The 24158-nt window shown below is 39.9% G+C and overlaps 1 protein-coding gene across 10 annotated transcripts in view; it reads left to right on the forward strand.

The window, feature by feature from the left end:
- MBNL2 (muscleblind like splicing regulator 2) overlaps nt 1-23770 on the forward strand; it is a 161888-nt gene extending 138118 nt beyond the window's left edge. For all 10 annotated transcript variants that reach the window (XM_038569890.1, XM_038569886.1, XM_038569893.1 and 7 more), the window contains one exon: nt 20988-23770. In XM_038569890.1, the coding sequence (XP_038425818.1) occupies nt 20988-21002 (15 nt within the window). In that variant the 3' untranslated portion in view covers nt 21003-23770. The remainder of the gene's footprint in view (nt 1-20987) is intronic.
- Nucleotides 23771-24158: the final 388 nt, after the last annotated feature.

The following is a 24158-nucleotide window of genomic DNA, read 5'->3' on the forward strand; positions in this document are numbered from 1 at the left end:
TGCAGAGGTCAAATATATCATTTTACAGCAGACTGTGATTGGTAAAGGAACTAACAGGCTTAACTTCAATTAAATTTAAAGATATATCATTAAAAAAAGTATTTGACAGTAGCCTCGAGAATCCCAGACCCTGCATTTTGCGGTTTATCGGATGTAACAGTTGCAGGTTTACACTTCATTGATGAAGAACAGAAATCCGTTAGCAGCTCTTGGTGAAGATCTGCTTACACAAGAAAACCACGGAAGAAGAAATAGTCATAAATATACATTTTTCAGACATGATATTTTTTACATATTTTCAACAAGTTTTAAAGAGTGAAGCAGCTACATAAGAACTTGGAAATCCTTCCAGGGCCGCCGAAGTCAGCGATTGCTGATGACTGTGACATAACAAGTTATCCTCTTATTAATTTATCCCTCTAAACTTAGATGGAATCCTATCTACATGAATGAGGTATCATTTAAACATAGTAAGTTTCAGTTTCCTCCTTTGTGAAAGGAAGCCTAGCATGAGATCACCTCTGAAGGCCCATCCAGCCCCAAGATCCAGCAGACCTGTGGTCCCTCAGCTGCTCTGCTGGGCCCCTAGTCTGGGATGATAGAAAAGTAGACACAAGTAGACTTGTCAAGTGGTGCTAGGGCTTTTGGAGCTCAGGGCGTGCTAAGCATCCCACCTCCTTTTTCCTTTATGGAGTGATATGTCTTTAACACAAAATGTGCTGAAGTTTTGACAGCCTTTCAGTTCATTTGATCAATTTAGACTGTCAGTTCAAATAATTCAAACCTCATGGGTATTTGCGATTAGATCCAAGTCATTCATAGAAGACCGAAGATAGACCAGAACATCCCATGACAGAGCCTCCGGTCCAGGGCACCTTTACATGTTAGCCTGTAGTGAGCCAAGATGAACAAGCAACAAATTTAAAAATTCTGTCCTCAGAGCTTCATCAAGGAACTGGCAGTGAAAGTTTTATCTGAACTTAGACTTGTAGTTTAAAATTCAGTGAAGAAAAAATCCAAATACTTTGGGGAAATATAAAACAATTTTTTGGTTGCTTGGGTCTTGGCATAGATACATAAACAAAAATACAATAAACACATTTCCTAGTAGCTGCTTCCTGTTTTAACTAAGGTCTTTGGGCCTTAACATACAAATTATATTTAATAGTCTTATTACTACCTAATAGTATTATTTACAAAGTACTTATTATGTACAAGATACTGTTCTAAATGGTTTGTCTCATATAAGGTATTACATATTACATTATATACCATACCCCCATATTTTATATTATATGAGAGAGGGTACATATGTATAGATATATTCCCTTGATCCTTGCTACAGTCTTATGAGTACAGCTTTGGTCATTCCTATTTTATAGATGTTAAAACTAAGACAAAGGTTAACTACCTTAGCCAAAGTTAAACAGCTAATAAATGGTCTTGCTGGAAGTGAATCTCAGACAGTTTGACTCCAAACGCCTTGCTCTTAACCACTGTGCTACACCACTTTTCTCATAATTATAAATACAGAAAGTCACTTCATTCCCCAAATACAACAATCTTTCATGTGGGACCCAATAGCAACACACTGTGAAAGAGTCACTTGTAATGCAGCTCAAACTAAGGTCACTCCTGAGCCAGGGAGATGAACTGAAATGGGGCTTGGCTCCAAGTCAGCGATGTAAGAACCAGCTTATGTCTAGAAACCACCCAGCTGATCTATGTTAATTGTAATATATAACCATATATGAATATTCTGTGTAAGATAATAGCCAGTGAGTAAACCGAGAATTATTAGCAGTACCTATATAAGATAAGAAGTAAAGCAGGTTCCTAGTGAAGCAGGTTCATATGTCACTAGGTTCATGTGTTTGTTTTGTGTGAATCCCTTCCCTAGACTGTACTTTTACTTCTGCCATCATCTAACAAATGGCTCGTTAACAAGGAAAGTAGAAATGAAAATAAGAATACCATATACCTCAGTCACTTTTGGCCTAACAGATAGTCGGAATGTATAAATCTATAGACGCCTATATTGGGACAAATTTAATCTCAGTGGATACATTAAAAGCCATACAGGTATACAGCTTAGTATATGGATTACCTAGGTTTTTTTTTTTCATATTGTAAGAAATTTCATGTAACAAAACAAGAGTACAGATTGGAATTCCTATAACTGGTAGTCTGGGCTGTCATGGCTTTATTATTTTTTATTTCAAAACTACATTTTCTTTTAAGAGGGGGGAAATAATTTTCAAATAAATACATTTTAAGCTTTAGTTTCTTCATTTATATACAGAGTTTACTTACTTTACCTAATAATATCCTTGAAGGCCCAACTAAAATATAGTTTATGTAGACTCTTGCAGCTAGAAGTGCTTTGTCTAGCCTCTGAGTTCTACGAGCCCTCTACCTGTGTGCTCATATGTGCACAGGCAGGCAGGGAAGTGTGAGATCAAGGTGAGGAGCTAACAGTCTGGTTGGTCAGAGCCTTGCTGTGCCAAGGTGGCTACAGCTGGGTTTGAGTCTTAAAGCCAAGGCAGAGGCTCTTGACTGATTTGGCCGATAAAGGTCTTCAAGAAAGGACAGAACTCTGGGGAGAATGAGCAGATGGCTCTGAGGCAGGGGAGTCTGTGGAGACTGTTGAGAGGTTTTCACAAGAGCCCAAACTGAGATGGTGGCCATTGGCAAGTGGTCCTACTTCATCTTGCCTTTGCTCTTTACATGGAGAGAGTTACTTTTAACCCAACAGATATCAAAACTCATCCCATTTATTGGCAGAAGGAGAAGTTTGGTCTGACACGAAGGGTTAGCCACAGGAAGTTGCCTCTGTAGGATCTGAATTCAGTGCCTTCACAGACAGCAGTAGAGCACATTCATTGGTCACATATCTCCATGTGGAGACATACTTCTACCTCTACCTCATAGACATACCTCTAACATGTGGCTTCCCACTTCCTACCTAAGTGAGACTTCAGAACCACAAAAACTCAAATACCTCCTAAGCCTTTGCTCAAAAGAAAGAGTTCCTCCAGGGACGTCTGGGTGGCTCAGCGATTGAGTGTCTGCCTTTGGCTCAGGGCGTGCTCCCGGAGTCCTGGGATCGGGTCCCACATTGAGCTCCCTGCATGGAGCCTGCTTCTCCCTCTGCATATGTCTCTACCTCTTCCTCTCTTTGTGTCTCTCATGAATAAATAAATAAAATCTTAAAAAAAAAAAAAAGACAGAGTCCCTCCAGGTGTGGAGTGAATACACACTGCCCATGTTTCTGCAGTGAGGGCTATGGGGGTAGGGGGGATGGTTATCCGTCTAATTTGTTCTGGGAAATGAGCCTGTGCTAGGAAGAAAAATTCTTACCCTTGGATATTAGGAAACTTTTTATGGAGTGCCCACCCCACCAGGACCTTCAAAGCTGGTGAAAACAAGTTACATTTCTGGCAATATGTTTTTTAAAAAATCACATCTACAAAAAGTGACAATTCAGGTTTAAAATTATGACCTCCAGGTCTTGTCACATCTTCTGAACACCGCCCCCAAAGATTAAAACCATTCAACAGAAAGTTGACCTGAGGAAGGGTTTATTGAAAATTAGTTAATAATATACACACATAACCTCTATTTATTAGAATATTTGCTACATCAGAAAATCCCATTTTCCACACCTGCCTGATATAAATGTACTGTATATGATGATCAATGGTAACGGTATCACATCAAAAAAAAAAAATAATTACATGCAACCGGATTCAGAACATTATGCTTTCTCTGGCCTGCTACAGATTACTTGAGAGGGAAGAAAAAAGCTTAAAAGCATCAGATTTTACTTCCTTCTGAAGTTTGAAGTGAACACAACTTCAAAGCTATTTGTATAAAGATTTTTGGATATGTAAGTTAGCCTGTACTAACCGAGAAATCTAGAAAGGTAAGGTCATGTTTTACTTTAAACTCTCATCTCAAAGAGTTTCATAAAATATCTATTATGCAAAGCCATCTGTCAGGACTATATTCGGATAAATGTAGGAGGCATTAAACATTCCCCACTATTCACCACTTGACCCATTTGAAGCTTGTTTTTTTCATAAGAAAAATCTTGGTTCTGCAAAGCCTTGGTTCAGGGGGCGTAGGGGGGGAGGAGGCTTCTGTGAGATTCCTCTGCTGAACACAGTGTAGTAACTGGCTTCCACGTACAGATGCTCACACTCCTCCTTTCTCCCGGTTGCTGGTTCCCGGGAACAGATTACAGAAAGCATCTGCGGCCCAACTATGTTGTGCTTCAGAAAGGCCCAGACAGCAAATGTCAAAATCCAGCCCTTTGTGACTAGTACTCAGGTGGGGACATCTATCTCAGCAGTAGACTTCAGACCACCGGAGTTGCTTAGCCACCTTAAACTTTTCGCTGATGTTCTAACTATAGAAGGGGGTTCCATTTCAGTAATGGATCAGGTTGCTACAAGTGAGGCAGAATTGTCACATCAAATACTTTGTGGAGAATGGCAGCAATAAAGAGTGGTGTGTGTGTGTGTGCGCGCGCCTGTGCTTGTGTAGGGTGGGTAGAGATTGGAGTCTGCTGTATCTCTTCAAGTAAAAAAAAAGAACAACAAAAAAACCCCACAAATTTTTGAAACTGTGGTACTTGCATTCAGTTAACACCATTGGTTAAAGCTGCTGGGCAATCTGAATGTAAATGCCATGCGCAATGTGGCTAGGGCATCGGGAACCAGACTTCTTAATGAGTGTGGTCAAAACATTTTTAGAGGAGAGGTGGGTCTTGGATCTCTGAGAGTCATACAGAGGCATATTGGTTGTTTCTCTGCAAGAAATCAGAAAATAAGAAGACAGTAGACCTTTCAGTGTTCTGCCTCAGAAGCAGCTGCTTTGCATGAGTTTTAATTAATAAACGTATCTGCAGATTCTCAGAGGAAAGGCTAAGTTATGTAAGCGTTGTAATCTGGTACATTTTCATTTTTCATGAATAATTTACACCTCATGGTGAGAAACTTGGGTAGAATTCTTTTGTATCTAGCACCTAAAGACATAATATCAGCTCCAATTTTGTGCAGGCGAGGAGAAAATGTCAAGGGTCCTTACGTGGAACTTGACTGCCTGGTGAATTGTCCTACTTATTATCCCTCAAACCCCATCATCCCCTTTTGCGTTTTGATGGAATTTGGGGTGAGTCTTTTGAGACCGAGAAGTTCTATTCCCAGGGGTTTTTTGGCTTTTGTTGATGGTAATAAAACCACGTTCAACTTTCCTAATTTGGGGTTTTCTTTCGTCTCTTGAGCAGAGTGAATGTACAGTTCGTCCTGCATGCCTGTTTGTTTCAGCTGTAGATCTGTAAGGAAAGAGAGCCGAGTGACAAGGAATTCAGATCCACATTCAAGGGCTGAAAGACGAATGGGGTCTCAGTCTTAATAAAAGTCGTTAGGAACAGAGTAAAGTTTTGATGTATAGGCATTTATCTCCACTAGTCCTGCCACTGCCGCCCGCCCTCCTGCACTTCCACCTGCGTGTTTGGGGAGTTGCCAGCCTTCCTGTGTGGGCAGGTGGAGCGCAGAGATCCTCACCGCTTCCTGATGAGGGGTGGGGGCAGCCAGCTAACCTGACTGTTCCTCCACTTACTGGATGTGATGCCACTGTGTGTCACAGACCGTTGGCGTTCAGTCTGGCCGCTCAGCTCTGCTGGCATTCCCTCCAGGCCACATCTCTTGAGGCGACGGCTCCAAGGTCAGACCTGGTGGAGCCTGCTGTCATTCTGGAGGCCACCAGTGTGGAGAGGGGCCAGCTACCTGGAGCTCCCTGCCTGGGCACAGAAACGTGGAGCGATTGGGAAACGTCACAAAGCGAAATAGTCAAATACTCAAACGTTACCATGTGGGAAGTAAGCTTCATGGCAGGACTTTATCCCTAAAGGGGCTGAGGAGGTGAGTCTTCAGGGATGTGTGGAAATTGGACAAGGAAGAACCGGTGGGAAACGTAAGGGCTGGAGATGGTGTGGGGCAAGGAGAAAAGGGAACCGACGCTTACGAGTGTACCACCGTCACGCTTTATGTGCGTTCTCGTATTTTTTTTAAGACCTTATTTATTTATTCCTGAGAGACATAGAGAGAGAGAGGCAGAGACACAGGCAGAGGGAGAAGCAGGCTCCCTGCGAGGAGCCCAGTGTGGGGCTAGATCCCTGGCCTGGGGATCCAGGATCATGACCTGAGTGGAAGGCAGATGGTCAACCACTGAGCCACCCAGGTACCATGCATTCTCATATTTAACTCTATTGGGTGGGTCCTCTTCTCCCTCTTTCACATGTGACAAAAATTGAGGCTCAGATTGGCCAGCTGTGGTCAGTACTAGAGCTGCATTTGACCTCAAGTCCACCTGACCCTGAAGTCTGTGCCTTCTTGTTGCTTCACCTGCTTCCCCAATAGCCTATGTGGTAATGATGGAGTTTCAGAATCAGTTCTGGGCTTTATCCCACAGTGGAGACAGAGAGGACAGCTATTATTTTGTCAGATCTAAAGGAGGGGGGTGGACACTGGCTCACAGGGGCAGAAACTACTAGCCATAGGCCACCCTGCGGGCAGGGGCATTTGGGCAGGACTAGAAAACTCAGTTGTATAGGCAAGGAGAGATTCGTTACTGAGGGCCTGGGAGGGCGTGATAAGCACAGGACAGTGATGTGTTAAATGAGAGACTTGGAAACATTCATATATGGCAAGGGAGCAGGTGGAAACTAGCTGGGACAGGCCAAGGTCAGGCTCACAGGGAAGGAAGCTACTGTATCACTGAAGAGATGAAACTGGGTTAGAGAGAAAACAAAATATGGAGAGGGATAGATACGAATCAGGAAAATTCAGGCCTCTCGAAGGGTCTTCTCCAGCTCCTGTAGTACCTGGATTTCACCAGTTCCTCACCCCTGCCACATCAGCCTTCCGTAAGACATCTCTCCAATGACTCACATAGAAAGAATGGTTCTTGTTGACATGTCTTCCCTTTTATTTGTGCTATGAAGGACCAATTTGTTGACTGGTATTTTCTGACATTGGAAAAACTGTAGCTATTCTAGCGTTTAGAATCTGTCATGCCTCAGCATCAGGTCTAATATGCCGGCGCTTTTGGTCTGTTTTACTTTCAGCGATCAGATTATATTCTTATCATCATTCCCTTCACTCGGGAGTTTCCAGAGATCCTCAGAGCTTATGTCAGTGAGCTTCCTGTAATCAAACACAGATCCTCTTCATTGTTCACACAATGCACTTCTGGTAGCAGCAGCATCAAGCTGGTCATTGTAATTGTCACCCATTTTCCCCACAGTCATGGTTACATCAGGCGCTGCAGGTCTGACCCAAGACCAGCATCAACTCCTCCTAGTCCTGAAAAACAGTAAGTCATAGGAGCAAATTTACTGCAATCCTGCCGTACCACCACAGTAATATAAAAAAGGAAATTGTGATGCAAGTTACAAATTGGAAGAGGAGCCCAGGTCGGCAGGGAAGCTTCTCCAAGTCACACAAATATTAAGAGAGCCAAGACTAGAACCCAGTTATCTGTGTCCTTCCTAGGGTACTGCTTCTTCTTTCAGCATACATACAGTCTTCCTGAGAATGTGCTTTAAATGAACATTCAAAGGGCCACAAAGTAGAGAACCCATAGACAGCACAGAGACAACAGCTCTCCTTTATGGAGCACTTTCTAAGAGCCAGATGTTGTGCGAAGAAGCCTTTCATAAGAATTATTAAAACCCAATATGGCCCTGTAAGGGTCTGTACTTATCCCCAGTACGAAAATTAGGAAAATAGTTTCGAGAAGCCGAGAAGCTTGTCCAAGATCATCAGCCAAGTGGCAGAACCAGATTCAGAACTTCCCCAAGGCCCGAACCTTCCATGACACAATGAGAAGGCCCTAGAAATGGTTAAGTGACTCCCTCACGGTCACATAAGGGTTAGACACTTGTCTCCTACCACCACACTTAGTCCTCTGTCAAACCACAATGCAGCAGGAGTGTGTTAACTATACATTTGTTTTTGAATAATCAATAGCTTTGCTGCCTTCTTAGAATTTAGAAAGGTTTTTGAGGAATCTAAAAGATAGCCAGGGGTGTTAAACTTGATTCCTTCTTTTTCTCCAAATATTTTTTCCAGTAATAATTTCATAGCTCTTCTACCAGTCATTCTTTCAGTATTTGTCATTGTTACACCAAAATATTTGAAAGGGCCAGAGAACTGTTTTAGTCGTGAGAATTCAGGAGAAAAGGAATTGTTTGAATCAATTTCTATTCTTCGCCTTTTCTTTGCTCTTCTCTGATCCCTGGAACAGGAAGGATGCCCTTGGACAAGGAGGGGAGTCAGAAAGGGGAAATCTAAGGAGTGTGTCAAGAATGAGAAGAAAACCCCATTATACTTCTTTGCCTTGGAAAAAGGTGTTTAAGGGTTGTTGTTGTTGTTTAACAGAAGCTCATAACATAAGTCCCCTGGCTCTGTCCATGGTATATACAGGACCTGGAAGAGGGGAGGTGAAGGTCTCAAGACAGAAGTGTAGATAGATGTGTCTTAAACAAGACTGGTGTGCACAAATGTCCATAAATCATTGGGCAAACCTGTTGGGACCCCTCTCACTTCTGAGAGAGAAAACTCTCATTTTCTCTGTATCTTTACTTAATAAACTTCTGTCCCTTACTCAAAAAAAAAAAAAATCATGGTTTGCTCTAAGCATGGTGATCTACAAATTATTAGTAAGTGCTGTGTATGTATCTTCTCAAAATATTCATGTTTTGTGGCTTAGCATAGGAAGTTAAAATAGGTGAAATATTACCAAATAAAACAATGGTCTTACGTGCTTCTTACCACCAGCTACTCAGTAAATACATTATCTAATCCTCTCAACTAATGAGTTAGGGACAATGTTTGGTTCCCACTGGAGAGATGAGGGATACTACGAATAAGAGGTGTTGAATCACTTACCCATGGTAACACATGCTTAAGAATGGGCCTAAGAAGCTGGGCTTGGATGTGATCTAACTTTAAAACGTGGGAGATCCTGCCTCTCATAGGATGTTAACTTTCTACAGCAGTGGACACTGACCATCAGACACTGATGGCTGTTGATGCTTTGTAATAAAAGGTTTTAGCTTGAAAAATGACTAATATGAGTGACAGTTAAGACTTTCATTAATAAATAAAGAAATTCAGCCTGTATTTATTTAGTTGTCAGTGACTGGTCAGGATATGCAAATATAGAAAGGAAAGTCAGTGTGTTTGACATTTTTAACATCTTAATCTCATCTAAATCAGGTTTATTACCAACATAGATGGAGTGCCATAGGGATCGCATAAATTTAAGTGCACAGTATTATTATTTGAGTGCCCATTTAAATAGAAGCTGAAACCAAATTTTATGTTTTCCCTTCTCCTTTAGGGGAAGGGAGCCAGCATTCACCAAAAACCACTCATATATCAGACACTGGCTATACATAGTGTCTGATATATTAATTTAACTAACTACTCAACAGAATTTTTAATTTAATTAACTACTCAACAGAATTCCATGAAGTGTTTTATCCATTTTTCCAGACAAGAACAAATCTTAAAGAATAATTTGTTTAAGATTCAAGTAGGTAGGAAGTAGCTGGACAGTTTTAGAATTCAGGTTTGCCTGCCTCCAAATCCTGTTCTCTTGTGTCTCCACCATAGTTGAATGAGATTGAGCTCATGGTAAAAGTAGGATCTGGATGAGCCTGTTTATCTGGTTCCCTTAAAAACTTCTAACGAGTTTCACTATTAGGTTTTTTTCACTATTAGTTTTTAAAGTTTTAACCATTTAAGAAGAAAGTTTTCATAGAAGTAAATCTTTTTGAAATCCAAGTTCAATATCACAAATAGCCTGAAAATATCACTGCTTGATAAAACCGCAAGGAAATTCCGAATTTCAGGCCAGTAAACAAGAGCTAGAATGCAAATGGACAAGGACACCATTTCACCCTTCCCAGGATGGCAAATAACTTCTAGCTGGGAATAGTCTACCAAGAGGAATCTTCTCAGCTGGGATTTTCATTTTTTGCTTTTTCAAACAAGGGTAATTGAGAAAGAGAGATACTGTTTTTCTCCACGGTCTCTGCAGAACCTTACCTTCATTACAGTCTTAGGTTAATTGAGCATCACTACTTGGAAATGAGTGTTGGGGCAGCCTCGAGGAGGAACTCAAAGGAGCCACTGGGAGGGTGTTTGGTTGTAAGCAGGCCAGCGAGCTGAATTAGAAAGCAAGCCTGGGAAGTTGCTGATGACTCAGGTGTGACACAGAAAGCCAGGGATTCCATTTTGAAGCCAAACATGAGAAAGAGAGAGGGAAGAAGGAAGAAGGAAATAAGCATTGAGATAAAGGGAGAATAGAGAGTTACTATTTAATGGGGACAGAGCTCCGTTTTGGAATGCTGGAGAGGTCTGGAAATGGATGGTGGTGATGGTTGCTCACCAGTGAGTGTACTTATGCTGCTGAACTACACTCTTAATGGTTAAAATGGCAAATATTAAGCTATGCCTATTTTTACCACAATTTTTAAAATTAGACCAAGGATCTGAATAGACATTTCTCCAAAGAAGCAGGGATTAGGATTGGGAAGATGATCTGATTGTACTTTCATTAAATCCATAGCACAAAATTAGTCTTTTTACATTAAAAATTCTTTTCTGTTGCTGTGTTTTCCTCTATGAGTTCTGTTTTCATAAAGCAGGTAACTGAGCGCAAATGTAAATTCCTCCTCAAGAGCCATCCTTGTTGGAAGCTGGATCTATTCTGAGATATGCCAGGCTGTAACAAAAACCCACTTTCAACTCAGTGGCAATGCACCTTCATACCTTTTCTCAACAAACATTTATTAAGAGCCTACTATGTGTAGTGTAAAATTCAGAATTCTGGGAATACAGAACCGAACAAAACAGTCCCTGTTCTCATGAGTCTAACCTAATAAGGGAGACAGGCAGTAAACCAACATGCAAAAATTACCGGTCAAAGCAATTATTACATAAAAATGATCATCTGAAAAAGTAGAAATGCCAAAAGGATGGTCTGTACCACTGAGTTTTTAACAGAAGACAACAATTGAGAAATAAAAGAGAATGTAGGAGCTTTCTTTATGTATTTTCATTTTTTTTTTTTGGTCTCCATTTTGCCATCTATTATACCATGATACTTTGGCTCCTCCTGGGAGTTATTAGGGAAGACAGATGGTAACCTGGTTTAGCTCTCTACCACATTGCAGAGGTGCTGATGTGGTGCAGACAAAGTGAGAAACTAAGACTCAGAGGGTCATGAAACTTGGTGGCAGAGACACCTCCTGAAATTCTACTCCAGGGTTCTTTGATTTTTCCTTTGCACCATGATTTTAAACACAATTAAATAGTTTGTTAATCAACCTCTCTCTCTTTCTCTTTCTCTCTGTGACATGGATGTGCAAGCATACAGGCAAAGAACTAAAATAGAAAAAAAATCCACTAATTTTGCTGGAAATTCTATTAGATGGCAGTGTCATCCCACCAATTCCAGAAATGTGCAAGATGATTACAAGACACCAAGACACACTTCATGTCCTGCACGTGACATTCATCTTGCCATTCCTATTACTGAATCTTAGCATTTGATTGCTTTTCTGCCTTTAGCGTCCTAAAAGCCAGTTGCTAACAGGCTGAATTATACATTCTGCTCCACTGTTAAAATGAATACCATGGCCAAAATGTGCTCAGGATTCTAAATCTAACATAATGGCGCTGGATACAAAAGCAGGATATTGAGCAGGACTAAGGACGTTATGTTGAATCCAACAGGATCTTGTTTCTGTGATTTTTCTTGGCCCAAATCTTCCATTTATTACTGGGAGCAAAACCCCATATTGAAAAGAGCAGGTATAAATGACTGCCCTTGAAATCTCTTTTCCTTTGCTGCATAAACTGTTTTTTCAAGGTATAAAAAAAAGCTTTCTTAGATTCCACCTTCACATCCAGAGGTCACCTTCAGTGAAATAGCCTCAGATGTGGGCAGCCTCTTTAATCCCAGGTAGCCTCCCATGCCACACCTCAGTGAAAATATTCTAAATATGCTATTTCTAGATAAATGTTTTATAATTTTTCCTCAGTGTTTTAGAATATTTTCTTATATAGTGTGGCCCAAATGTTATCTACGGTTTCTTGATGTAGTAGGGGAATTTAGCTTTCTTTAATATGCAGACACAGTCCCTAATTTTTTTTAAAAGATTATTTATTTATTCATGAGAGAGAGAGAGAGAGAGAGAGGCAGAGACACAGGCAGAGGGAGAAGCAGGCTCCATGCCGGGAGCCCGACACGGGACTCGATCCCCTGGACTCCAGGATAGTGCCCCGGGCCAGAGGCAGGCGCTAAACTGCTGAGCCACCCAGGGATCCCCCACAGTCCCTAATTTTAAAAATGTTTGTTCAGAACTCCCTTTGTTATTTGGTTGGAAACTCAAATAATGTTCTTATAGAGACAGTGATGAACTTGATAGGTCTCCGAAGTTAACTTATGACATTGCTCAAGGATAATATGGTACTAACACCACAGGCCTAATACCGTGTGTGTGGATGTTTCTCTATCTCAGATTCAAGAGAGATGTCAAAAGCACATGCCTAACTCAAAGCCCCAGACAGCTGTGTGATAGAAAAGTCCTTCACCATCTCCACCTGATGGGAGTAGAGGAACCATTACCCACGGTGAATCCTGTGACTGGGATGTTTCCTGGGGAAGGTTGGGAGCGGAGGGATGTGATGTCTGGTGTGGAGTCAGGAATGTCAGCTGGTGAATAGGAAGAGAAAAATCTGGGACTTTTCCCTGCCTGACTACCAGGTGTATTCATCCACCCTCCTGCCCATTTTCCATGGATACCATGGCTTGACCTGCCTCCTTCTTTTTTCCTGGCTGTGGTGTGGCCCTCCAGTCTAGTAGTTGGTTTCATTTTCATTTTGTTTTGACCTCCCTTGGCATTTGCAGGGCAAACACGGCCCCAGAGCTCCTCTCTTCCTAAACAAGCACACAACACTCCTGAATATGTTTTTGTTTTAAATACTTCTATAGCATTGGGAGAAGCATGGGAAACGAAAAGTCTCTCCTATGTCCTTTCGTTCTTCTTCTTTTATATCCTACAGGAGAAAGTCACCCTTGAATGACATATGGATTTTTAGATGATCAAAGGACTAGATTCCAGTCTCGCTGTAAAAACAAAACAAAACAAAACACCAGAAATGATCCTCAGAATTCCCCCCAGGGAATTGGATTTGTTGAGGCTGGATGTGGAGTAGAAAAGGGGATCAGGATCAAAGCTTCACCCCATACTCACAAGAGTCTAGATTTTTCCACACGTGACATGGATTCATGTGAGCAGTGCAGTCTCACTCACATCATGAATTTCCACATACCTATTTTGTCCAGATAATATAAATTGTCAGTGTAGACTCTGGTCAATAATCTTCAGTGAGGCCAGCATTATTGCCTTTTGTGCAAAAAATTCAACTATTAATATTCTAAATGATAGTTTTTTCAAAATTTGGAAAGTATATCTGAAAAATATTATAAGATGGAAAATATTAGAAATGAGTCCTCAGCAAAATGATAGGCCATTGAACACGAAGGAATTAGAACTTTGAATGTAAATGTAAACTTTGAGTTAATGACAGAGAGCAAAACAAGAATCCTAACTATACTACTCTTTAAGCTCTGCTGAATTCTGTAGGCATTCCAGCCAGTGTCAGGTTGTTCTTCTCAAGAGTGAAACCCATTGTCAAGTGTGAGAATTTTCTCCCCAGTATGTGTCCTTTCTATCTACATAAAAACCCATTTTGAAGACAAGTCAAATGTGGCATGAAACACTGCCTTCTCTCAGAACAATAGTCCCCCCAGATAACAAATAGGACTGTTTTCCAAAGTGTCTTTTCATAAACTGCTCATCTTTGAATTGTTTATGCAGTTCAAGTTGATGCATAGTCTTGAAATCAGCCAAAGTGCTTAAAAGTTGTTCATTTACTAACACATATCGTTAGAATTGCTCCCATAATGTTACGTTCACCAAAACCAAAGACATTTGCTTTTGACTTCGGTAATCCATACTATTTTTAAGTACAGAATTGTTTTACAGCCAAAGCTATACAAATTTCCCTACACCTTTGTTCAGTTTACTTCAACTAAAATACTGCACAAGCTTGGTTTCTCAGACAAAATCAAGGAATTTCAGGCACTAGTGACTGCCATGGGGAAGATGTGTGGAGTACTAGGGAAAAGATGGAAAGAATATCAAACAGTAGAGAGATGGCGGGGGGCAGTAGATAGCAGTGAAGAGAAACATACATGATAGAATAAAAAGAAAAACTGTAAATGAAAGGATATTAGGATGAGGAGCAACAGGCAAGCCTCCTTTACTTGGCCAGAGTTTTAGGAAATTCCATTCTGTTTTCAATTTTAAAATTAATAGTCTGTTTACGGAGATCATGAAACACCCTTTTAAAAACTACCTTCCAAGGAAACAGGGCCTTGTAACCACGGGAGAAGACTTCTAGGGAATCGACTGAGTCTAGAAGCTTTCTTCAGGTGGCATTTTTGTTTATCTGCCATGTTTCTGTCTTTGTGAGTGATTCTTCCCCCAGCCTGGAATATTTTTCCTTTTATCTGTATATAACAACAGAGTAGGGGAAGGGAGAAATGTGTTTGTTTTCCTTAGATAGTCCCGAATCCTTAACTGCCTAGGAAGACCGTAGAGAAATACATTGCCCTGGAGGGTTCTTCTCCTGCCTCCATTGCTGTATCTCGCTCGTGAGTGGTCTGTTGGTCTGCTGATGCCAGCATCGTGGTGTTGTGTCTTTAGTAAATATCGATTCATCCCTCTGTGCACCCGACAGTTAATAAATTCTCCTATATGCCCAGCCCTAGCCTAGACATCAGTGATATAAGGATGAATGAAACATTGCCTCAGTCTTAGAAAACTCAGTTTTGCTGGAGACCCAGTTAATGCATCTGCCTTGCTTGGACATGTCCGCATGAGATCCCTTGCTGGTGCCATTCAGATCCACTGAGATTCCTTTGGATTTCAGCAAAACCACACAAATATTTTCTAAGGCATATTTTATCCACATCTTCAAACCCCACACTATAAAGACACTATTGGATGGCTATTCACAGGAGGATTTAACATTATTCCTCTCTTCTAATGGTTTTGTGGTTTGGATCCATAGGAACAGTTGGGTCTTTTCACTGAAATGATTTTCCTATCAATTAAGCCAAGCAGGAAGTGCTCTTACTGACTTTAATATTGAGCTAACATTTGAAAAGGCAGCTCATGTGACGCCCCTGAGTCTTTGGAATGAACACATTTATGTAAAAAGTGTGAATATTTCTAGAAGTCATCTGGAAGCTCACGATTTCCATAATTATTCATATGTTCAGTTCCTGGATATCCACCACAAGGTAGAAAACTCAGAAAGTGGTAATACTTGGTGCCTGTGAAGCCCTGGAGAATCCTACATTGACTAGTGTTCTTTAGCACCCTCTCACATGAGGGCTAGTTAGTTCAGTGGTTGAATTGGTGATACTGACCCCCTCAAGTTCCGTGTTTCAGCCTCTGCACAGAGTATTTTGCTTTTAACCAAGTGCATGCCTCACTGGTCAGCTCTTCTTCAAGTGTCCACCAAGGGCAAGGGCATATGGTTGGCTAAGTCAGAATCTATCATCGTCTGGAAAGAGACAAGGCAATGTGGATATTTCCTATCTGGTAAATCAGTAAAGAGGGAGGATAGTATTTTTTTTTTTTTCTTAGAGGATGCCTGTTGGTCAAGTACCCTGGTCTTTTGGGTGAAAGTCAAATGTCTGAAAGTTGCAGAATTAGCTCCCCATTAGACCTCATCTCCCGATCCAGCCCAGCAGCAGTGACTGCTGGCTCCCTCAGTGTTGCCTACAGCCTTGGTCGCTGCCTGGCTCAGGAAGCTAGCAATCCAAGTTTAGTGGATATCTCTTCCCAGCAAGTAAGGCTCCAAGGGGATGCAGCCCAAAAATATATTTGAATCACACAAAGTTGTGTTCTGTAATGTAAATTAGGTGCTGAAATCCCAGCCTCCTTCAGAAAGTGGAAAGGTCAAGCAATGTAGAGCTGGGTTTTTGCATGTAACAATTGGCTGGAGTTGGCTAGCTGCTCCTGCATTCCTGCTAGGTGTGGGCCTTCCATCTGCCACCCTCCCTACCTGACCCACTCACTTATGTGCATTTCCTGCCAGGCCCCCCACCCAAGTCAGTAGGTTTACTATACAGGAACCCAGTCTTCTTTTTAATAAACCTGACTGCCATTGCTCTACAAGTCAGTGGCAGGCACTTCACCAAAGATGCAGAGATTATTAAATGACTGCCCAACACACATTTTATGGGAAAACCACCCATTTGATGTTCTTTGGGGCCATTCACGCTTTATCTTCAGTAAATATATACCAGACTACTTATGTCTTGGGTTTGTATGGGAACAATTTAAGGATATGGATTAAGTAGAATCATTAGATTCTGAAATCCACCACCTGAAGGAAATGTGGATTAATAAGTAGACCCCCCTGCAGCTGACTGATATTTTTGCATCACAGATACTCTTGTTCCAACCAGAGGGTCCACTGAAGATCCACCTGTACATTCATGCTTTGAGATCAAGTATGTCTTTCTTTTAAAAATAGAATCGCCAATTTTGTGGGCATCATCAGCTAGTCTCATTTTTGTGTCTTCTATCAGTGGGAAAAGGAATTAAAAGTAATACTTCCCAAAATTCAGCATTTTGATTTACCAGACAAGATTTTGACTAAAATCTTATTTTACTACTTTATCCCCCTTCTTCATCATGGTTCTCCTTATATGAGAAAATACTTAAATTTGAGAGACGAATCTATCAGAGAGATGAACAGAAGTACATCCTGTTCAATATATTTGATTTCTGTCCTGTCATATAGAGTGCCAAGGTCCTCAGAAGCTGAAGCAGTGGGCCTTGACTGGGGAGGGCTTTCTGCTGCTGTGAGCAGACATGGGTGCAGCATCTGTCTGACGGAGGCCCCCTGGTAGGATGTAGTTGGCCACCCAGGCAAGGACTCCCTCGGGAGGGGCCTAGCAGCCCTATGGTCCCTCAGCAATTTCTACCCTTCTGGTTCCTGCAGACAGTTGCTGCTGCCTCCTGCCTGGTGTTCCACCCCACGCTGTTTGCTCTAGACCCCACCCCATGGACTCCCCTTTCCCTGGTTCCCAGGCTCCAATAACGGTTCTTCTGAAGCTCTGATCTCCACTGGCATCATAAGAAATGGCCTTTGGAATCACTGCTCCCCCTGGTCAACGCAGACTCTCACTACACCCTGGAGAGGACTGCCATGCCAGCAGGCAGAGTGAGCCCACATCTCTAACTCATTCTGGCTCACACGAGCACTTCATATATCATGAAAAACATTTGTGCTGCCTTTTCTATGTCCACAGAAATATGGTTGGCAATACTGACCTAGCTCTTCTTTGGGCTCTGGCAAACAGGGCTCAGAGCCCCCTGGAAAATTAAGGGGCATGTATTCGAATTAAAAGAGAACATCAGTGATGCTTCAGAGAGGGGGTTACTGGGGAGCCCAATGTGGTAGCCATCTCTCTGACTTGTACATGCTCTGGCCAGACCCCAGGAGAATTTTTTATTGCCCCTTCCAAGAAAACACGGGCTGCAGTGCCTGGAGCTGGAGGAAGGAACTCTGGGTCCCAGTCTCAGTTTGGGCAAGTGTAGAGGGCAGGAAAGGATGCCACTGACAGCCAGTCTGGTGAGGCCGCTTTGGTGAACTGTGATGTAATCAACTGTTCTTTAAAATGGATGGACTCAGGATGAGGACTTGTTGATATCGGGTTCGTTGATATCAGCCCATGTTCCAGGGCCATGTAAGAAGAGAGACTAGGGAGCCGAGGAGCAGAGGCACAGGAGAGAATCTTTTTTTTTTTTTTTAAGATTTTGTTTATTTGACAGAACCAGAGAGCTCGAGCAGTGGGGAGGGGCAAAGGGAGAGGGAGAAACAGGCTCTCCTCTGAGCAGGGAGCCCGATGTGGGGCTCAATCCCAGGACCCTGGAATCATGGCCTGAGCCAAAGGCAGATACTTAACCGACTGAGCCACCCAGGTGCCCCCAAGCCTGCTCTTTTAAGAATGCACGTTTTGTCCCTATATTGAAATACTCAGCCACCCTCTGAAGGCTTTGATCCTGCTGGCCATTAAAGTTACAATGGAGATAGAAGAAATTTTGATGTATAGAACATATTTTATATCTACATACAGTATTGGTATGGAAGAAAAAAAGGAACTGGTATGGAAGAAAATCTCCAAGGAGAGGCAACAGGGAAGCACACAAAATGTACCTTTTCATCCGATTTTAAATTATGTTTCTTTGGTGTGAGTTAAAAATATAATCTGACTAAAGAAAGACCATATTTAAAACTAGACAGAAGAGCCCTCTTTCCCTCAAAATGGCTTCTGTATCCGCCCCCCCCCCCCAACACACACACACTTGGCTCTTCTTTTGTCTCGAGGGTATCTTCCAGCTGGAAACTGCCTTGTCTCCCCACCCCCCCTCAGCCTCGTGGGCCCTAGGGTCTGCACTGTCACAAGTCTTCTGACATCCGAAACAGCAATCAAGTGGGCAGCAGGTGATTTCAGAGGCACTCAGTTGGTAACTGCTCATCTGGACTCCTGTCTGTATTTCCAGACTGTATTTCCCCCCTAGAGAACACTTAATTCAGATTGTGCCTGCGAGCTATATTTCTCAGGGAAAAAAATTAATAATCAAATTATATTTTCCAGAAAAATGCTACCACCTAAAAAATGAAACACTCAAAGCTTTCTTACCTTCTAAAATCAAATCTCTTGGACCTCTTGAAGCTTGCAGCTGCTAGGAAAGTGATATATATATATATATATATACCACAAGGTAGCCAAAGACCTAGACCAGGGTAGAGCCAGAGTATCCTGGCCTAGATGCCAGGCAGCAGTAACAGCTGTCGGCTTGATAGTATAGTGGCCATTTATATTTAGTCTTTGTCCATATAATGGATCTGACAGGGGCAGAGGGGAAGGGCAAGCTGGGAGGGTCCAGGTAATGCTCTGAGTTAACTTCAAGGTTAATTTACAATTCACTTCCACCAGGTGTTGTACATGTCTCCCTGTCAGGTAGGAGTCCAAAGCCTCACTGTAACTAATTTCTATAATAGCCTGTTGCTAAGCTTTCTGTAGAATACTTCTCTTTCCAGGTGGTTAAGAATATCATTCTATATGGCAATTTAGTGTCACTTAATAAGCAGGGATGTGAATATATTCTGAAATATGTATTATTTATATATTGATTTAAGAAATTGCAAGACTTTGTGCCATAAATATTTTAAAGAGAGTCTGGATAACGTAAAAGGAAAGAAGAAAGAGAAGAGGACACAATTTGATGAAACTTAAACTCTTCTTAAATGTGTCTTGGGGCACATTCTTAATTTGGAAAACTTACTGATAGCATTGAAGCAAAGGGATGAAATAGAATAATTCCTATTCAGCAATCAAATATCTAAACCCAAAAGTGAAGTTATAATATAACCATCTGAAGAATTTGATGGTAGCAATTTGCAGTGGCTATTCAAAGATACTGGAATAATATTTACATATCAAACCATTACACCTCATTTTTGTCTATCAGTATGCGAGACAGGAATGATATTTTTCCCAAAAATATCTGTTGGGAGTTTTTTGAGTTTCCGTTTAGTATAAATATTTAATATAAATGAGTTCTTCCTCTACCTTTGTCAATTCCATACAAATCCGTACATTCTGATCAATTAAAGGATACTCCTATTTATTTCATGGGAGGATTATTTGGGTTGGTACTATTTGGGTATATTCTAAAACTGTCTTATGTAAACTGCAGGAGCACCCACTTAAAAGGAAAAAGATCCATATGTGTGAATGCTAACATATCAGGATAAGAAATTATACATAGAAATGAGGCTTTTATTAGAAATTGGATCCTAGTATGCAGGAATATTAACTTGATCATAAAGAACTTTCACTGTTTTTTTTTCCTAAACAAAGACTCTCGACAGTTTAATCAATAAATATTTCATTACTTGCACAAAGTTTGGTTGAAGCATTGCACAAAGAATAAATACTTTTGTTGGAACATGCCAAAAGCTTGGCTTTTTAAAAGCTTGACATTTAGAGGCTTGGGTCACACAGGGTAAACTCCCTGTCTTTTGTAAAGGTATGGAGTTGGAAATGAACTTAGAAACCAGGCTCCTGGGAGCACAGTTTGCATTTGATAGTTTAGCTTTGCCTGTGCTTTTGGATTTATTTAGAATACTTTAACTGCTTATTAGAATGTTGTCCCATTCCCCCTTTAATTTGGGACACTCAGACATTCCCTGAATTTGAAACTGGTGGTTATTATATTTTGGGAAGAAAATTACTTTTGATGGGAACACATCTCTGAATTTTATATGCAAGTTAACAAATAAATAATACTCGATTTATTATACATTTAAAAATATTTATATTTAAGCTTTTCCCACAACTTTCCATGTCCAAATGAATTCTCTGATTAGACTCCTTGGTCACCTTAGCAAATATTAATTGGATGATAATGTGAACATATCAGAAAAAGACATGAAGCAAAAACTAAAAAAGGATCAGGGCCTAAGCACCACTGCATGCCCGCATATACACTGTCAGTTTTACAGAAAATACAAATAGTCGTGCATTCGAATCACCATTCTTTACAGCAGCCACATGGCAGGAGTGCTTACATGTAAAATTTTTCAGCATGAAGGGTGGGGATTGCTCAAAATTACAATTGCCCTCAAAAGATCGAAATATATCAAAATGAGAAATTGAAGAAAATTCCTATTTTTAAAGAGTAAAACTTAAACTCGTTATTTTCCCACACAGGAGGATGTCTAAAGCACACTTGTCTTTTTTTCCAACAGATAATTCTGAAATAATCAGCAGAAACGGAATGGAATGCCAAGAATCTGCATTGAGAATAACTAAACATTGTTACTGTACATACTATCCTGTTTCCTCCTCAATAGAATTGCCACAAACTGCATGCTAAATAAAGATTTAGTTCTTCTGGACAGACCACAACTGTAAGAAGCTAGTGCTGCTATATCATATATGAGTATTAAATATGGTATGCTTAGTATATTCCAACCTAAGATAGTTAACTACCTGAGACCAGCTGTGACGTTTAAAGACATAAAGGATAAAGTTTACTTTTCAAGGGTTTCTAAACATAGTTTCTGTCCTAGGAATATTGTCTTATCTCCATAACTATAGCTGATGCAGAAAGTCCAACCAATGTACTCATTTCGATTGAGAATATTTCCAAGTTAGCAATAAACAATTAGCATTAGTCAGGAAATCCATTCCGAGGGCAGGTTTGATTCTAACGCCAATTTACTGTCATGTCATTTACCCAATGGATCAAAGAGTATGTTTCGCTTCTTCACAACATGAATGCTGCAGCAGAGGTGAGAAGTGAAGTAAAACTCACGCCTGTCCTACAGGTCTAGAATTTGAATGGAAACTCAAGCACAAGTACGGGGGACACATCAAAGTGTGGTATTTGGTTTGCCTGGAGATGCCGCATTGAATCGTGGGATTCTAGAATAACATTAACTAGATTGAAAAAGAAACTTTGCACGGTATGAGCTTCATACCCCACCAAACAAAGTCTTGAAGGTATTATTTTACAAGTATATTTTTAAAGTTGTTTTATAAGAGAGACTTTGTAGAAGTGCCTAGATTTTGCCAGACTTCATCCAGCTTGACAAGAATGAGAGGCCCATGCCAACAGTCTCATCTAAGGGATTAGTTTTTCCAACTCACCATCCGGTTGCCTGTTACAGAATAACTTCTAAACTAAAAACCTAGTCAAACAACGAAGCTGTAGGTGAGGAGATCTGTATAATATTCTAATTTAAGTAAGTTTGAGTTTAGTCACTGAAAATTTGACTGTGACTTTAATCTAAATTACTATGTAAACAAAAAAGTAGATAGTTTCACTTTTTAAAAAATCCATTACTGTTTTGCATTTCAAAAAGTTGGATTAAAGGGTTGTAACTGACTACAGCATGGAAAAAATAGTTCTTTTAATTCTTTCACCTTAAAGCATATTTTATGTCTCAAAAGTATAAAAAACTTTAATACAAGTACATACATATTATATATACACATACATATATATACTATATATGGATGAAACATATTTTAATGTTGTTTACTTTTTTAAATACTTGGTTGATCTTCAAGGTAATAGCGATACAATTAAATTTTGTTCAGAAAGTTTGTTTTAAAGTTTATTTTAAGCACTATCGTACCAAATATTTCATATTTCACATTTTATATGTTGCACATAGCCTATACAGTACCTACATAGTTTTTAAATTATTGTTTAAAAAACAAAACAGCTGTTATAAATGAATATTATGTGTAATTGTTTAAAACATCCATTTTCTTTGTGAACATATTAGTGATTGAAGTATTTTGACTTTTGAGATTGAATGTAAAATATTTTAAATTTTGGCATCACCGCCTGTTCTGAAAACTAGATGCACCAACCATATCATTTTTGTTTGAGAAAAAAAGAAATCTGCCATCTTAATTAATGTTGGTCAAAGTCTAATGACTATCTTATATTGTAGATTTGATAACCCCATCAAAAGAAAATCACATTCTGAGTGTGATTTTTACATAGTGCTTGTATCGTTGCATTTGTTTTAATTTGTGGGAAAGTATTGTATCTAACTTGTATTTCTTTGGTAGTTTCATCTTTATGTATTATTGATATTTGTAATTTTCTCAACTATAACAATGTAGTTATGCTACAACTTGCCTAAAACATTCAAACTTGTTTTCATTTTTTTCTTTTCTCTTTCTTTGTTATTTCACTTAAACTCATTGAAAACATATAGTATACATTACTAAAAGGTAAATTACGGGAATCACTGAAATATTTTTGTAGACTAATTGTTGTCACATTGTCTTTCTTTTGTTTCATGATTTTGATTTTTTAAAATTATTAGCACACAGCTATTTTCAGCCCTTTAATAATGGAGCATCAAAAACATCACCTGTATCCCCAAACAAATATAGAAGACTGTATTTTTACTATGATATCATTTTCCAGAATTGTGATTATAATATGCAAAGAGTCATAAATATGCCATTTAACAATAAGGAGGAGGCAAGGCAAATGCATAGATGTACAAATATATGTACAACAGATTTTGCTTTTTATTTATTTATAATGTAATTTTATAGAATAATTCTGGGATTTGAGAGGATCTAAAACTATTTTTCTGTATAAATATTATTTGCCAAAAGTTTGTTTATATTCAGAAGTCTGACTATGATGAATAAATCTTAAATGCTTTGTTTAATTACAAAAATAAAATCACCAATATCCAAGACATGAAGATAGCAATTCAACAAATACTGTAGTTAAGAGATGAACTCGCCACCTGTATGGGAACTACATTTCACTCTTGGTTTTCAGGATATAACAGCACTTCACCGAAATATTCTTTCAGCCATACCACTGGTAACATTTCTACTAAATCTTTCTGTAACACTTAAAGAATTCCCTCATTCATTACCTTACAGTGTAAACAGGAGTCTAATTTGTATCAACTCTATGTTTTGGTTGTAATATTCAGTTCACTCACCCAATGTACAACCAATGAAATAAAAGAAGCATTTAAAAGGATTTCTAGTCTTTCTCCTTTTTGTGTTGAGGCAGGAGGACAGTTAGTCAAATGAAACAGTCTACACAGAAGACATTTGGTGCATTCAAAGGAAAGCAAGCTCTGGTCTTCAAGTGGGAGACTGGCAGATGGACAGGTTTTGCTTTTGGCTTTGGCTTTTCAACAATAAGAAAAGCAACTCAAATGGATCATTTTAGAAGTTCTTCTGAAATTAGAAGTAAAGATAACTCCCACCACCCGAGTCTTCCTGTTCAGGATTCTGCTTGATAATGAAGAGAACATTAGTAACCAAATGGGAATAGAATATCAGCTTTATTAAGACAAGAAAGTGCCCATTAACCCACAGGACAGGCTTCTGGTAAGAGCCTCACTGAACAACATCTGTGGCTA

This window comes from Canis lupus, chromosome 22 (assembly GCF_011100685.1).
Source record: "Canis lupus familiaris isolate Mischka breed German Shepherd chromosome 22, alternate assembly UU_Cfam_GSD_1.0, whole genome shotgun sequence".
Lineage (NCBI taxonomy): Eukaryota > Metazoa > Chordata > Mammalia > Carnivora > Canidae > Canis > Canis lupus.